Source organism: Megalops cyprinoides, chromosome 10 (genome assembly GCF_013368585.1).
Source record: "Megalops cyprinoides isolate fMegCyp1 chromosome 10, fMegCyp1.pri, whole genome shotgun sequence".
Taxonomy (NCBI): Eukaryota; Metazoa; Chordata; class Actinopteri; order Elopiformes; family Megalopidae; genus Megalops; species Megalops cyprinoides.
In genome coordinates, this window is record NC_050592.1 from 14,068,048 (window position 1) to 14,085,565 (window position 17,518).

The window sequence follows — 17,518 nt, forward strand, 5'->3', positions numbered from 1 at the left end:
TATGACCAGAGATGGTACCACCAGATTGCAGTATTTCAGACAGCTGTCTTATGGCAATCATTGTCTTCTAAACTTACAGAAAGCCTAAATCCTGAATGTTCCGTGTGATGGCGTTTCTGATTGAAAATCAACAGAGACCATGTTATTATTCCAGTGTCTTTGATAGCAGTTACTATTTATAGCCCACTGCGATTTGCAATATAGAGCATAGATCCAAGCCTTTTCTACCTTGATTATACAACAGAATAGAAGAGACTGAAGTGATTTGTAGAAAATATACACCATACTATGATGTACAACTCAGCTATTTAATTATCTGAGAATGGTATGTATGAATAAAACTGTATTATTCCATATTCACAGTCTTCCACAATTGCTTGCTGGATTATGTTGCTATATAACATTAATTTGGGGAAGCAAGTATTATTACCACAGCTAGCGTTCAGGTGAATATTACTAGTCTGTTCACACACTAAATTTATGAAGACCCCCAAGCATAAAGACTAATATATTGTGGAGAACATTGTGGCTCAAGACTTTCTCTTTAATGACTGTGGCATGTTTCCTTTTATGATTATATAAAGAACTGTAAAACTGTGCATGGATTGTTCATTACTCATTAACTAGGCCTACCACTGTTGTTTATTTGTATTTAATGAGATGTTGTTGAGGATGACCCTCTTTCACAATGTTGTAGTGATGGAGTGAACTTCCCTGGCAACCCTTATTGAAGCAGAGGTACAGTAAATGTTATTCAAGTAGAATTTATGAGATTTTGTGGGGGTTTAGTAGGGCTATGAGTCTGGAGAAAATTGGGTTTATGCACAGAAAAAAAAATATTGATAATATATTTTTGAGAATATTTTTCAGCTCAAAGAATATATTTTAAATATATTTGAATTATTGCCATTTTATTGCCATATTGCCAATGGCATTGCCATTGCAATATACAGTATTTCTGGTTTGAATGTATATATTTTAATTGTATTTGCAAATATTCTTAGGATGAACAACATATTTCTCAATATAGCACAAAATATTTCATTTCCATATGGGTATATAAGATGTGACTGTTATTCACTCAGCAGGAAAGCAGTACAGGACTTCTCATGACCTGTTGGCCTAAATAGGTACATTTCAAAAACACAGTGCTAAATGGACAAAAAGATTGGGATGCAATTCCAAGATGTGGTTTATATTCATTGCAATAACATTCAGTATATCCAAACTAAAATGACATTTCAAAATGCACCATTCATTTCACTGATACATGCACTGTAACATTGCCTTTGTAACTGTCACAATTTATGCAAATATCCATAATATGATAGGATATGGATGACACAGTTGGTTTTAAAGGGATAGTGACAGGTGGCAGCAATCACACCACTGACCACATGGAACATTTGTTTTTTTGCTGTCCAACCATCCCTGGTGAGTTAACATGATAGAACTTTCTGAGTAATTTAATTGCAACCAACTGAGCTACTCTCTCAAACAGCCAGAATGAAAGCTGTTTATGTCCTGTAAAAGGATACTCAGTGGACCCTGTTTTAGAGGACTTACATACTAGGATAACACATTTTGTTTTCAGAGACAAGAGAGACTTTCAAACTGGCCTAATACATGTTTGTTAACTCTATACACAACCCCTCATTAGTTCCCTACACAGCTAACCAACACCCACTATGAAAAACTGAGGAAACAGGACCTTGCCCTGGCAAGACATGCTAGTTATGTCTGTGTTGAAAAGTTCGTTTCTGAACAACAGTTACAGCAGTTACTGTATATTTAAGAAAAATATGGGACAAGTGGTCTATAAAAGCGCTGAAAAGGTGGTTTTATGTGTCATCTTGCTACCTGTCAAAATAGATATTTTTCATGAACTTTATCATGAACTTCTTGAACATTTTCAAGAAATTACAATGCAAGAAGGATATTTAAGGAAATGTATTCAATAATTTACTATTTACATTAGACATAAATCCATGCCGAATTAACACTGTAAAACAAATTGCTGCTGCTGAATTGGTTATATGAACATTGTTTCGGGTGGCACATAAAGTTGTAGTATGGACGATCAAGTAAGAACAAATGGAAACAAAATACCCACGAATGTACAGACAAAAACAAACTAACAAAGAAATGTCGGCATATTTGTTTTTGGTAGGCATGCCGCATGCATCTATGATAGATAAATAGAGGCTCTATCTGTGGCCAGAAAGCTTGGTAGAACTCAGAACGGCGAACCCCAATTCAGTCATGTCACGTGAGCTTCTTCTGTCCAATTGGACCGATGGATGTGTCGAAGAGCTGACATGTCGGCGTTCAACGAAACTACTATTAGACAAGTATTTCTGTTTTATTTCCTCCTAACTACTGGGTCAGCAATATTGCACATGTAGTTTATGGTACATTTTTAGAAATGGATGACTTCTAAACGGAAACAGGCTTTTCCTTGAAGACTTTGCTGACGATAATCGAGATAGCCATGTCAGGTGACCTCCCCTCCCCCACTTTGTCTGATCGAAGGGAGGAAACCGGCGGACATCTTTGGGGGAAATGCGGTGGAAGAAAGTGACAACTACAAGAAAGAAAGTATGCGGATGAGGAAGAGGACCTTTTAATTTGTTATATTTTGGAATTCACATCACAATAATGGATATTTAATTTTAAAATCAAGAAACTTAAAAGGTTTTATGAATGTTATTTAATAATCAGTTTGGTAGAGGGATAAATGGTTAGTTTTTTGAGCGAATGTGTAATTTATTCACTTTTGTTCACATCTCGATTATTTATTATTGGTTATATAGTTCGTTCATGTCTGGGTCATGTTAGAAGGGCAGTTCTTAAAGACAATACAGGGAAGGGGCGGGATGTACGTTAGTTCAAACTAGCTTGTTTTATGTATTAAATGTAGCCAGTTGCTTATTTTTACGATGGACTTTTTCACGGGTGGGTCGGTCGCTGATAATACTGTTAACTCGTTAAATCGTTTAAGCAAATCTCGAATAGAGCAACTGACTTGGCTAGCTGTGTCGGTGAAAGACGTAATTTGTCTGAGGCTTGTGAGGCCTAGGCAAGAAAAAAAAACGAGGGTCCGTCCGTAAAAATACGCATTTCTAGTGAAGTTAGGGCTAGTTGTTGTTCTTCCCTAATTCAGACAGGATTCGTTGGCTACATCGCTTGCTTCATTGCATGCTTTGCTTCAATTTATATTTTTGTTTGGCGAGGAAAGTGTGTCATTCTCTGATTGGTGTACTTTTTGTCGTGACGTTACAGCTAATTTTACCCACCCTACAAGTAAACCAGTTAGCTTTATTGGAAGAAGGTTAGCGCCAGTGAGTTTTTAAAATTTAAAATGTCTGGTGTGTGTTGGCTACGTTTATCAAGGGTAGCAAGATAGCTGGCAGTGCGTTCGTTGGGCGTTGAGATTGAATACTCAAGATTGTAACGTTATTACAGTATTTAGAAGCTCGTTTTTGAGGGCATAATTTAGCTAAGTGTCTAAATATGCATAAAATGTATCCGCAAAGAATACGCCATTTTAACTGATGTGATATAAATAGTGTTGCTGTTGGCGTCGGACAATATCGGAACGGGCAAGAAAGTTGACTCCGCATATGAGCGGCTGCACCAGCCAATGACATTTCCAGAACTTGTGCCCGCGCCAGGACCTCTAGGCCAATCAGGACTTTATTCTTGCATAATGACGTAACTTTGCTCGAAGAAAGATCGTGGGCTTGAACTGAAATGGGAGCGTCCCGTTTAGCAAAAAAAGACATTCACTTTGGTCTTCTGTCATAGGTGCAATGATGTTATTGGCTCTTGACAACATGTTTTTTTTGTTGGACAGACAACAGTAGTATACCTATGATGAGTAAAAGGAATTACCTAAGAGTGGCGTCATACAAAGAGAGGTGTGGTTAGCTTGATAGACTGTCTTGGTGTCCTATGAAAAGTGGGGTCGGAAACACGTGAAGGGAATTGCGTGTCTGAAATTGTGCAGCTTAAAAAGAGTTGGGCGGATATAGAGCGGCGCCATTTCACAGACGGGCTGATCTAGAGGAAGAGTACAGGAACTGGCGGAGAGGGAAGGGATACAGGGACTCGAAAAAGACTTTTAACAGAATCCGGATCCATCCTTATGGAGACGGCCATAAACCCGCACCTTGACAGGTACCTCTTGGAGCCACTGACGTTAAGCTTGGGTTACGAACTGGTATTATTGACTGAAGAGCATCGTTAACGAACCCTGGGACTGGGTATTTTAAGTTGGTACAGTAGCTAACAATTTCCACCCTGTTGGAATAAACATGCCGTTTGTCCTGTGAGTCGTGTATTTGGCAGACAGGCAGTGTCTCTCAGCCCTGGACCAGGTGTCGTTTGTGCTATGACTGCTGATTGTCAATAGGTTTCAAGGACGTGTTTTATTGTGTAACGTTTGCTAGCTACATCTCTTATACTGTTTTGAATCGGCAATGTACGCGCCCTCAAAATCGTCACTGCGTCGCCGCCATTTTCCTAGCTAGATATCGCCCATCGTATAGTGGAGTTGCAACTAGCAAGCTGCCAAATGTTAGCATGGATAGATACTGGCATTCTTCGTCCGAGTAGTTGCATTTCCTTTATTCTGACTTATTATTTGCCTGTAAATGCTGTCAGTGTAAGTGCAATCTCGTTGTTATTCGACATAGCTAACATTGGCTAACTAGTTGTCCTAACCGGAGAAATGAACGGTGAATCCAGATGTTGTCTGTGAGACCGACAGCTTAAGTTGGTATTTAGGTAAATTTCTTTTACGAATAGTTAATGCTTAATAGAAACTTGACAGTCGAGCGGAATATATATTCTGTAGGTAGCCAGGCAATCAGTTTGAAGTCACTTGAAGTGTCGTTTAAGCTAGTCGGCTGACGTATTCGATGCTGGCAAATTTTGCATCCAGCTTCAACGGCAATGGGTTTATAGCTTGTTTATTGGGTTTGTAAAGTATTCACTGCTGCCTAGCTGACTAGAAAGTGGTGCTGTTTAGCAGACGCCGTTATCCGGGGTGACTTGGAATGTAGCAGCTGGGGGGCTCTATCACTGTGAAATGTCGCTCTGCAGTGTGGAGCAGGTAGCCGTGGCTGACCCTACACGCATCGTGTCTGTTAGCTGCATTGATCAAAGTTTGGGACATAACTGAATTAGTTAGGTATGGTTTGTACGCCTCATTTACTGGATAATCTACTTTGTGCTGGGGGGCTTTTGTGGGAGGATATGGGCCACACAGTACACCTGGTAGTTGTGTAGATGAGAATGGACGTGAAGGTCTGGAGTTTAATTATCAGCTGGTCTGGACGCCATAAATTTAGCATGCGATCGTTCGCGTGGAATCCCTCTGTTACGGGAATTGGTCGTAGCACTGGGCCGTGATCTAAGGATTGCGTGTGTGCTGTGTTTACAAAACAGATACAGTGCAGTCGCCATGTGGTGTGACTAACAACTGTGATCATGCCTGACAACGCCGGGACAGGAAGTTCTTTGTGGATTACTGCTTCCCACTTAAAGTTCACAAGGATGACAAAAGGAAGTAGCTAACTGAATAGTTAATCTGTGCAAAAAATCTTTGTTGCACTGATCTTGAAAGATACTTCGTGGATTATAGTATTGTAATTTAGCTAGACGATTTTACTACGTACGACGTCTTGAGGTTATCACTGTATATGCTTTTACTCATCGGTCGATTTCTAAGGCCTTGAAAACGGCTCAGGGCATGGTTTTCGCTCGTACGGAATTATACTTGAAAGTAAATAACAGGTATGTTTCTGCGAAATCAGTGTTCACGTTCACGAAATGACACAATTCAGTTATTTCATCAACTTGCTAATGTAAAGCCAAGTTAGTCTCTACTTTTCTTTTGGGTGCTTACATGCAGCAGTTTTCAGTTTAATGCCAAATACCTCACTTAAAACCTTCCCAATTTCTTTTTCAAAACCTTCCCAATTTCTTTTTCCTATAGTCAACTATTTTCCCCAAACATTTGTAAGTCTATATATATGCTTGTGTAGGATGTGCAGTTTGTGCAGTGTCTCTTCCTGTGTATGTAAGTAGAAATCACCTGGGTCAGTCGAGCCCCAGGGACATTTTCTACTTTACTTCAGTTTTACCATCTTCTCAATAAAAAAACCTTTTAAATAAATATCATTGTTTATTATACAGTGTTCCTTCATTGTGTATATGGCATACCCCGCAGTTAATGCATGAATGTTAATTTTTGTCTGTGGTAACATCAAATAAATGGCATAAAATTACAACCCCCATTTTAAATTACATCGATTCTTGGAGTGCTCATTTGTTGTTGTGCCTATATATAAGCAGCTCGTGAATAAAGGTAATATTAAACCTTGTATTTTTCCATCCCACTGTAGATGTCAGTGAATTTAGGCTTTGTATTTGTTTAGATTATGATCAGGTTCAACTGAATAAAACTTTGAATTTAACTTACGTTCAATTTTGTCTAAAGCTACTTTGACATTCTTGTCTTAAATGTAAGAAGTGTACCTTCATTGAATTGAAATATGACAGGGCATTACTATTGATGGAAATCCTGTTTTCACAAGTTAACTGCTTTGAATAAAATGGAGATGGGCTTTGGGAAGTGGTATTAATGTGTTAATGGAATGTTGAAGTTTTCCCTGCCCAAACATGCACACTTTTATTACCCATGTTCTCTGTGGTTTCTACTGCTCTTCTGAGTTCTTCTAATGGTTCCGTATGGTTTTTTTGCTTGTGTCGTACCTCACTTGTAAGTCGCTTTGGATAAAAGCGTCTGCCAAATGAATAAATGTAAATGTACTGTGGGTGGGCACTCACGTTTATATTTTTTATGTAAATGCCAGTAGTTACCCGATCAAATTGTAGAATAATCAAGTTGCATCAAAGTCCACTGCTCCCATCCAGATCCCCTTTCCACAGTCATCGCTCTGTACCCCAGTATTTCTGAAAAGCAGGTAGGGCTTGTGGTCCATTCCCAGCCATGATCGAGCTGGTGCAGAGTGAGTTCTGTGGTGGTACTTGCTTTGTCGCAGGTTCCTGTTCCGCATATTTGTAAAATATACATGTAAAGTAGTTAAGGTTCACGTACTACTGAATTTGCTACTGTAAAACACTACTGTAAGGGCTAGAGCCTCAACATTGCTTGCCCATTACTAAATTCAGTCACCTGTGGTTTGAGGTGTTTTTTTCTGCTGAAGTTGACAAGGTGAGTCATGATGTGATTTTTACTTTTAGTGTAACAACTACTAGCATGTCGATGGTGGGACAATATTTATGCTGAAATGAAGCCCAGATATGCACTGAACTGTGTATTGGTAAAGCTCAGATGATTAGCCAGTGTTATTCTTGGAGTGGGCTGAAGAGAATAACTTGACATCAAAAGGAACAAAAAGTACTGTGGAATATCAGCATTGGAATTTCAAGTCCATCATGTTGTTTTTTTCCTTCCAAGTGGGGTCAGTGAAGTACAGTGTAGTCTCAGAGTATCAGAAGTTAGTCTTAATTGATAACTGCAATCGTGACATCACCAAAAGAATCATAATGTACTGAACATACAGGTGTATACATATAGAAACTCATCAGCTCTAGGACAAGCAGTATAGCTTCATGGGCCTTTGCTGGCTTGGTGCTGGGTGACGGCATCTAGGCTTCCCTTTATATGTCAGTGGGACATGCATGTGCACAGAGCTCGAGGGTGAGAGAGAGTTCACGGCAATCTCCAGTCAAGAGGGAGGAGAGCAGCACTGTATTCTTACAGTTGCGCTAATGAGGTATGTGTTATAAAAGCGAGACCCTCAACAGAAGGCAGTTGCCTTGGATTACAATGGATAACTCTATTGCACTGTTGGACCCTGGCTGGCCTATTGTAGGAGGTGGTGGGAGGTGGTTGCCATGGGTATGCCAGTCTGGCAGTCAGTGGAAAGGGCTGTGGTTGCCATGGGAATGAAAGGGAAATGGGCACTAAAATGTGTGCAGGTGCTGTATTTTTTCCATTCTCTTGTTCAGCTGTTGTGTGGCTGCATATCTTAAGATACATTATCATATGGATGTCTGACGCCTGTTTCTTAACACTTTTTCACAGCGTGCCTTTTGGTGTAAGTGTTTACGATTGTGCTGTTGGAAGTTGTTAGGTTTGCCTTTTCAGCATTGCTAATGCTGTTATGTTAGCCCTGTCTGCTGGTTTCTTTGCACAGCACTAATGAGAGATAACACAGTATCCTTGTTTCAGAGCCTCCATGTAATATTAAAGTCATTGTAGACTGTAGTGGCCAGGGCTTGCATTACCTGTGAGTTCCAGGTGGTCTGATGCACTCCAAGCTCTTTTGACCATTTAGCAACTATGTAGACTATTTATAGACTATGACCAAAGTAGCCACTTTACCAAGAGCTGTTTTCACGCGTATTTTTCTATTGGGATGACCATAGGGTCTTTCTGTTACATTTTCCGGAGTTGTGTAGATAGTCCACTTCAGCGAAGGAAAGATTTAAATCCATACTCATTGGTAGAATTCTGCAGCTCTTTGTATGTAATCGTTTTCCTCTTTGTTCCTTTGAAAAGTGCACACATTTTGGGGCAATATCAAGTTGTTGCCACACTTTTACGCTATTATGAAGTATTTTTCCTGAGGTGTACAGTAAAGTGGAACCAAAATGTTGACACACAGCCAGTGGTACTGCACCCCTTCAGGGGAGCTGGAGAGAAGCATGATGGAAACGGCAGTTTCCAGCAACTGATAAATCATCAGTTTCACTGACACATTCTCAGTGACTGTCATTAAAGGCTCTGCCCTCAGGTTGACTAGCAGAAAATCCTAGCTCACCTAGCTTCAACATATTTTATCCTCCTAAAAAGTAAACATCAGTAGTCTACCTGTGCAGTGTATGTGTGTAGTGTCTGTAGACAGAAAACACTTTAACAGGAAGTATACAGTTATCCAGCACTTCAGTAAAGTCCAGTTATTTAGCACTTTTGCCACCAAACCAAGGTAGTATTTTGATAGAACCTGTGAAAGTGAAATGAGGAGACTGTCTAATCAGATAGTGAGCATGTATTAGGAAAAAATATACACACCTCAAGCAAAGACATCCAGAAAACCTGAACAAAAAACGTTCATGATAATATTGCACCGATTTAAGAAGGAATAGAAACGGCCAGCCCAAGCTGCTTGACAGAAGTGACATGTCTGGTGCGGATTTCACAACCTCAAACAGGCTGACATTTTTTCCTAGAGGCCCAGCAACATGCAAATAAAAATAACATAACAGTGAGGTAAAAGAAGGCTTTTAAAGAATGCTTTAATGAATAAATGATAGCTAGTAGACTGTTGTAGGCTAAAAATTCCTTTCTCTAGCCAGAAGTTTCTTTTGTTTGTAGAGGATGTACCATGAATTGGTACTGCAAATGTTTTAAATGACTTAGTTGTTTGGTATTATTTTCACCATTCCAATGTCAAGAAGTTCTAAATAGTCCTAGAAATGAATAGAAAGCCCTCATATGTCAGCCCTGTATGTTAAAAAGAACAGCAAACAAAAATATTTTCTGTGAATCGCTGTGTGTGTTAAACGTTGATGATTTTTGTTATCAGTGGTAAGATGACATGTAGTTGCTCAAGAGATTGCTAACCAATGTTCCACAGAAATGCAGAAACAGATGTTTTGCAATAAAAGGCAAGAATGGTGGCAGATGCTGGTGTTAATCAAAATAATTTCTCATTTTTCTTCCTCCATCTAACCATTCCTTCATATCTCTCCTCCTTTTGGTGTCTGTTTGTGCTCCGCCTTTCTTGCGGGTATTTCCCTGGCCTCTGTTGGATGGCAGCAGCTGTCTGGGCGGGGGCGTGGGTGTGCCAGCTGGGATGGACCAGGCCGCGTCCGGCCCAGGCAAGCGGATTCGCAAGCCATCACTGCTCTTCGAGGGGTTCGAGAGCCCGGCGCTGCCCCATGCTGCACCCTCGGGGCCTCCCCCGCCGCCCCAGCCTCCAGTGAAGGACCCCAGTCGGCAGGGGCGGCTGACTAACCAGCTGCAATTCTTGCAGAAGGCCATGAACAAGGCCCTGTGGCGCCACCACTTCGCCTGGCCCTTCCACGAGCCCGTGGACGCTGTCAGGCTCAACCTGCCAGTAAGCACCTCCAGTCCTCAGCATGGCCCCTGTGGGTTTTCAGGCCTCCTTTTTGTGGAGCATTTGTGTGTGTCTGTGTCTGTGTGTGTGTGTCTGTGTGTGTGTGTGTTTGTAGGCAACTCTCTGTGTGCTTGAATGTGTATTTTTTTAAACAGAGGTTTTAATTCCATGACATTAATACTGACTTATTTCTGCTCATGTCATAGGATTATCATAAGATCATCAAGCAGCCAATGGACATGGGCACCATCAAGAAACGGCTGGAGAACAACTACTACCGCAGCGCCAGCGAGTGCATGCAGGACTTCAACACCATGTTCACCAACTGCTACATCTACAACAAGGTGTGTCCTCACTGCTCGGCTTTGGTCATTGAAGGTGTTTGCTCCTCTATAAACAGTGGTGTTAGTTTATGTATGGCTAGACACTCATACACACCTCTCACATTTCCTTCTTTCACTCTTCTTGTCTCATTTTCTCACTGATTCTGGCTCTTTTGTTCTTTCTCTCCCTGCCTCTCTCTTTCAGCCCACAGATGACATCGTGCTGATGGCTCAGTCCCTGGAGAAGGTCTTTCTGCAGAAGGTGGCTCAGATGCCCCAGGAGGAGATCGAGTTGCCCCCACCTGCCCCGCGGGGAAAACCGGGCAAGCCGGCAAAAGGCCGTAAGGCAAATGGTGAGTTCTGGCGTCAGATTACTGAGGCAGAGCAGGGTTTCAGATGGAAAAATATGTTTGTGGCAAAACAATGCCTTTATCATGGAGTTATTGGATTAGCTAGTTAAGTGCAGCCAGGCAATGCTTTAGATGTATGAAGGCTACAAGCAGTTGTACGGTCTCTTCTCTGATTGATGGACAAGTGGTCCCAAAACATTGGGAGAGCTCAGACTGTAAATTATGCTATGTATTCCAAGATTCTCTGATGTTAGAATCTAGAAACTCCAGAAATTCAGGCAGGCAGTTAGAATTCTCAGTTCAGTTCAGTGTAACTGCCTCTGCTGATGCTGCTTGGTTTGCTTGATTGGCTTGATTTTAAATGTTGTCTAAATTATAGCAGTCAAGAGCAAACTGTCCGAAGATCTCACATTAAACACTTTGTATCATTACTCTCTATCATTATGTGTACTAGCATTACATATGAAAGTGTCAAACTGGAAGCATGTGTCGACATTATAGATATTATCATCATTATAGGCATCTGTACTGTTGTTTTATTAAAGAACACTTTTCTATACAGTATAATAATAATAATGTAGGTTGCTGTTAAGTCTTGAGTTAAGATGAATTTTGATAAGCCTACGTGTAGTGAAATATTGTGCACGGCCTGTGAATGTGTATACTGAAGTGCTTTCTCTTGCAGTGTCAGGGGGTATAACAACCGCTCACCAAGTCCCAGCGGTGTCCCAATCGGTGTACTCCCCTCCCACCCCTGAGACGCCGGATTCGCTGCTCTCCACCCCTCCACAGACCCTGCTGGCCAAGAGCCTACCCTCCACCAACATCAACGCCCCCACTCTGCTGGGGTTACCCCCAACACAGCCAACCGCCAAGGTAAGGCCCTGACCGCTGCGCTGCTCTGTGCCGATGCTGCCCGGGCTACAGCTGTCACTTCAGCCTAATTTTAGCCCCTGCTGCACTATCTGTGTACACCCATGCTGCTCGTGCTTATCTGCCTTCCTGCTGCAGCCAGTCTGAAGCTTGCTGCTAACGCCAATGTTAAGGATGGTTTCACTACAGCCGCAGTAGCCTGCTGTTCAACCTTTGCTTTGCCCAGTGTCCATAGGAATGCTATTCAGATTGTCTTCTGACCGAGGCAGTCAGTTTCATTGCTGAGTTCTTTCCTCTGCGGTCACTGCTGCTTGTAGTGCCACTGACCCTGGTCCAGTTGGTAATGCTAATGGTAATACTGCGGATTCTCCTCGTCTGTCCCTCACAGAAAAAGGGGGTGAAGCGCAAGGCGGACACCACCACGCCCACCACCATGGCCTTCCCGCTGACCCCGGGCGTCCGGATGGGCGTGGGCGGCGGGGGCGACTCTCCGCTGACCCTCTCGTCCCTCGGGGTGGAGCCCAAGCCCGGGCTGGGCCTGGTGAGGGGCGGGGCGGGGGGCGCGGTCCTCCTGCAGCCCCTGCTGCCGGGGAAGGTGGCGGCGCGGCGGCGCGAGGGCGGCCGGCCCATCAAGCCGCCGCGGAAGGACCTGCCCGACTCGCAGCAGCACCAGCCGTCGCGGCGGGGCAAGCTGAGCCAGCAGCTGCGCTACTGCAGCGGCGTGCTGAAGGAGCTGCTCTCCAAGAAGCACGCCGCCTACGCCTGGCCCTTCTACAAGCCCGTGGACGCCTCCGCCCTGGGCCTGCACGACTACCACGACATCATCAAGCACCCCATGGACCTCAGCACCATCAAGGTAACCGCCAGATGCACGGCTGCGGAGGGCACTTGGCTTATAAGCAGGTAGCTGCAGCTCTCAGTCCTGGGTAGTCTTGCTTTGCCCTTGTTTAAAATACTCAGTCTCAGTTGCTTATTAAGGCTTTGTACACTCACTTATGTCTTGGAACTGTAGTGAGTTTGTTCCCATGCAGACATTTGACTGGATGAGGAGGCTTATGCGTGTGTAAGACTTTAAAGAGCTGGACTTATTTACAAGCTATGTCTGCCAGCTTGTTTTTTTTTTGCTATCATAGTCAATGAACATGTAATAAGCATGGAAACTACAACTTCGTTGAAACATTGAAAACAGCATCTTTATCCCTACGCGTGTTCCAAATAACAAGCAATACCTAGGGGTCTTTTGTGGCTAATGCCAGATTTGCATAAGAATTAGGCTAACTATGCTTCAGGGCCACACCAACTTATTAGCATTAAAGCAGAACTTTGGCTGCCTGCTTTGATTTGGTCTGAGTACTGCATTTATGACTCACGCTTGTACCTGTACTGTGTTCAATGGACCGTAGGAAGCGGAGGAAGGGGAGCTCACGGCTGCATTTAGGTGCTGTGTGAATGAAGCCTCAATGTCCAGCTGTATAAACGGATGCTATTGAAAATGGAAACAATATACAGGGACATCTGCAGAGGAGATAAATAAAGTGCTAATGCTGTCCCGCACCCCCACGGTGCTTTACACGTAGCTGTATCCAAGGGTAGCCATTGAAGCTGTATTATGCCAAACACCCTATGGAACCTCAGCACAGTTGTGTTGGGGAGACTTGCTGTATATATTGTACTCACAACACTGCATTTGCATGAAGACCTCAAGAATAAGGACCAGGGCCGGCCCAAGCCTTTATGGGGCCCTAAGCAGAATTTGATTCGGGGGCCCCCACCCCCTCAGCGCCGCCAATACTATTGACTATTGTCAATGCTTGATCATTTGCACACCTACTGTAAATCTAATACACCCATTATTAATCACAAAAAAAAACATTTCAACCGCTCTTGGGGGCCCTCTGGTGGCCATGGGGGCCCTAAGCAGGCACTTAGTTCGCTTATGAGTCGGGCCGGCCTGATAAGGACAGATGCCACTCTCTGCTGTACACTGCCCCTACTGGCCACTCCTGGAACAGCATCAAACTTCCTCTGTGGTGTTGTGCCTGTTAAATGCAAAACTGTCAATTTCATGTAAAGATAGGAGTATCAAGCTCAATTTGTCTAGCCTCTCATACCAACACTTTGTCCATACCAAGCTGGCCGTACATCAGTCCTCAGCAGTGAATGTTAAGGTTTCTCCTGCTTTTCTCATACATCCAGGAAACATGAACAAAGTGAACTTTGTTCTTGAGTAGGTGCTGCATGGTTTAAACCCCCTGTCTCTGTCTTTCCTTTCCATCCCTCCTCAGAGGAAAATGGACAGTCGGGAGTACAGGGACTCACAGCAGTTTGCTGCTGACGTCAGGCTCATGTTCTCCAACTGCTACAAGTACAACCCGCCAGACCATGATGTGGTGGCCATGGCCCGCAAGCTGCAGGTATGCTCACACACACTAATAACACAGATGCTGTGTCATTATAGGAGTCCTCAGTTAGCAAACCCTACAGAGCTCTACAGAGACTACTGAGTCACTGAGCCTATTAGCACATGCACTGATCCTAAGCACACAGCATAAATGCAGCGTGCACAAAGTCCACTACTCCTGTTTGATATACACTGTGTAGTTTTGTGTTGGTGATGTATCACCAAATTTCCACCCTTTCTTTCACTTGTAAATTTGAAACTGCACCTAAAAAGAATCTAAATAAGAACCCTGTAACCGTTTCTCAGATGGCTGGAATCCTGTCCAACTCCCAGTGTAGGCCTCAGCTTATTGTGGGAATTCTGGGAATTGTAGTCTGTGCTGAACCTCCCTCACTGCAGCTTGTGTCTCCCCAGGATGTGTTTGAGTTCCGCTTTGCCAAGATGCCGGATGAGCCTGTAGAGGAGGCCCCTCCCATGTCGTTGGGGGGTGGGATGGGCATGTCGGAGGTGCACTCCTCCTCCTCCTCTTCATCCTCCTCCTCTTCCTCGGAGAGCGAGCCCAGCAGCGAGAGCGAGAGCGAGTCGGAGAGCAGCCCCAGCTCGGACAGCGAGGAGGAGCGGGCGCACCGGCTGGCGGAGCTGCAGGACCAGGTGTGTACACAGGTAGACTGATGCCGTGCCCTCCCCTCAACAGCCAACGCTGGCCTGCCCAGGCCCTGTTGTACACACTCACACCGCTGCTCCCAGTGTACAGAATCTTCATTTATTTTCATCAGATCCTATGTGCTGATAGCTATATTGAGTAAGACTAACCCTCAGGCATAGGTCTATACACATGCTTTACACATTGCCATTGTGGAATCTTAAGTACTGTTGTCCCCCTTAACTGTTTAAACACCATCCACTGCGCTGCATGTAGTGACCTCCCCTTTTCCCCTTGCCTTCCAGCTGAGGGCAGTGCATGAGCAGCTAGCTGCCCTGTCTCAGGGCCCCATCTCCAAACCCAAGAGGAGGAAGGAGAAGAAGGAGAAGAAGAAGAGACGGAAGCCGGAGAAACACAAGGGTGGTGGCCGTCGGGTGGCAAGCGACTACGGGGAGAGGCCGGCCAAGATCCCCAAGACCAAGTCCAGCCGGGCCGCCCCCACGTCCACGCAGGGCAAGAAAGGGGCTGGCAAGAAGAGCAGCAAGAACAACAAGTCAGTTCCCGTCCTCTGTGTCTCTCTGTTTCTTTCTCTCTTTCTCTTTCTGACAGTTTCTCCCTCTGTGACAGTTTTCAGCTGACAGGCTTTCAACATGTCGACTGTCTAACTTCTCTCAGCGAGTAAATTTTGACGCACCGTTTCCCCCTCCACTGTGAGGGTGGGCTGTATTTGTAATGGAAGCTGCCTCTGCCTGCCACAGTATATCTGGATTTAGCGAACCTCAGGGAACATCAAATAATTCTACTCAGTACTCTCAGTACTCTCATTACTCTTCCATCAGTAAATATTGCTGCACTACATTGGCTAATGCTAATGTGCAAAGAAACAGTTTGGTAAATACAATGAATCCTTTTCTGAATAGCTTTTTTCTAAACTTGTTGAAGATACTTCTGGTGATGAGAACCATAGCAACCAGCAGCATATCAGCCTAAAATAAGTACCAGTTTTGACCCCCCCCTCCCACCCTGCCCACAGGTCCCAGAAGAAGTCGCAGTCGTCGGCGCCGGCAGCGCCGCGCTTCATCCCCGTGGCGCCCTCCTCCCTGCCCCCGCACTACGACTCGGAGGAGGAGGAGGAGGGGCGGCCCATGTCGTACGACGAGAAGCGGCAGCTGAGCCTGGACATCAACAAGCTGCCGGGCGAGAAGCTGGGCCGCGTGGTGCACATCATCCAGTCCCGCGAGCCCTCGCTGCGCGACTCCAACCCCGAGGAGATCGAGATCGACTTCGAGACGCTCAAGCCGTCCACGCTGCGCGAGCTGGAGCGCTACGTCATGACCTGCCTGCGGAAGAAGCCCCGCAAGCCGTACGGTGAGCCAGCGCGACCCCTGCCGCCCCCCTCCCCACACACCACACCCCGTATGCACACAGGGAGTGAGTGTACTATCCCTCCACCGTTCTGCAGTTCTCCTTAGGTATTTACACTTAGGTATTTAGTCATAAGCATATTTGTAGAGTGCATATATTCATTTAAATTATTTTGAGTTTTCCAGTTTTTCAGTCCTGGCATTAAACATTAGGAATCATTTCAGCATGGCATTGAGCAACCTTGTTATTTTCCTTCTGAATTGCTCCAGATGGTCTCGGTGAAGCACAGACGCTTGTTCTGTATAGTTATGCCCAGAGCATTTGGGTTTGTGAAATGAAGGCCAGCAGTTGATCAGAATAAGCGCTGTCACATTGGCCTGTTGGTGCTGAGTGAGGCGGCTGTCCTGTGCTGAACCCCGTGTGTCTGTGTGGGTGCAGTGGTGAAGAAGGCAGGCAGTGGGAAGTCCCGGGAGGAGCTGGCCCTGGAGAAGAAGAGAGAGCTGGAGAGAAGGCTGCAGGACGTCAGTGGACAGCTCAACTCGGCCAAAAAACCTCAGAAGACCAAGGGTGAGAGAGACAGACGCACACACACACACACACACACACACACACACACACACACACACACACACACACACAGACCTCAACTCGGCCAAGAAATCGCAGAAGACCAAGGGGGAGAGAGAAACACACATGCACACACAGCCCATTCAGTCACTACTCCTCACTCAAGTATAACCTGGCACCTTTGAAGCTTTGGTTTGAAATCTTCTAAAATCTAGTCCTGTTTTTATGAGGTTGAGTTCTTCTGGACATGATTTTGTGCACCATTCTGGTGTTCCAATATGTTAAACCAATGTTAAACCAACAGGATGTTTATGCTTTGTTATTGTTCATTGTGTACTATACTGTAACCCCTTGTTCCCCTGTTTCTCACTCTTAGTGGAGAAGCCCAGCGGAGTGGAACCCCACGCTGTTGTATCCCGCCTCAGCGCCAGCAGCTCCAGCTCGGACTCTTCCTCCTCCTCCTCTTCTTCATCATCCTCAGACACCAGCGACTCAGACTCTGGGTGAAGACTCGGCTATGGAGGGGCCCCAGGGGAGAGAGATGGAAGGACGGAGAGCTGTCCACACACTCAGTGACAGGGCCACATCCCCAGCCCAGTGAGCGTGTGAGAGAGAGAGAGAGAGAGAGAGAGAGAGACTTGTTTCTCGGAAGCATAAGGCACGACCATCTCTCCAGGGCCGAGTGAGAGCCATAGAGGCACAGTGGAAGCCCTTCCACTGACGACACTTGTCCTGTTCTCTTTCTCGTGTCATGTAAATATATGTAAACAGAAGACTATTTTTCTTTTATAAAGAAGAATTTTAAGGAAATCCCTTAAAGAGGGAGAGAAGAATGAAAG

The 17,518-nt window shown here is 44.7% G+C and overlaps 1 protein-coding gene across 5 annotated transcripts; it reads left to right on the forward strand.

Moving 5' to 3' along the window:
- Positions 1-2,308: 2,308 nt before the first annotated feature.
- On the forward strand, positions 2,309-17,273 carry brd2b (bromodomain containing 2b). 5 transcript variants are annotated; one of them, XM_036538338.1, is made up of 12 exons: positions 2,309-2,598; positions 9,857-10,157; positions 10,364-10,501; positions 10,686-10,833; positions 11,516-11,706; positions 12,092-12,559; positions 13,989-14,117; positions 14,519-14,767; positions 15,053-15,300; positions 15,781-16,115; positions 16,551-16,679; positions 17,056-17,273. In XM_036538338.1, exons 2-12 carry the CDS (start codon positions 9,894-9,896, stop codon positions 17,184-17,186), a joined length of 2,430 nt encoding a protein of 809 aa, XP_036394231.1. In that variant the 5' UTR covers positions 2,309-2,598; positions 9,857-9,893; the 3' UTR covers positions 17,187-17,273. The 5 variants fall into 5 exon arrangements, with proteins under 5 accessions (XP_036394231.1, XP_036394233.1, XP_036394228.1 ...); XM_036538340.1 differs by having other exon boundaries at positions 9,860-10,157; XM_036538335.1 differs by lacking the exon at positions 2,309-2,598 and adding an exon at positions 2,611-4,179.
- The last annotated feature ends 245 nt before the right edge of the window (positions 17,274-17,518 follow it).

What these genes read in the sequence shown, in the direction of transcription:
- brd2b (XM_036538335.1), top strand. Translation starts at nt 4,148, where the DNA reads ATGGAGACGGCCATAAACCCGCACCTTGACAG. An exon ending in CTGTCAGGCTCAACCTGCCA is followed by an intron (nt 10,158 to 10,363) that starts GTAAGCACCTCC and finishes CTCATGTCATAG; the next exon opens with GATTATCATAAGATCATCAA. An exon ending in TGGACCTCAGCACCATCAAG is followed by an intron (nt 12,560 to 13,988) that starts GTAACCGCCAGA and finishes ATCCCTCCTCAG; the next exon opens with AGGAAAATGGACAGTCGGGA.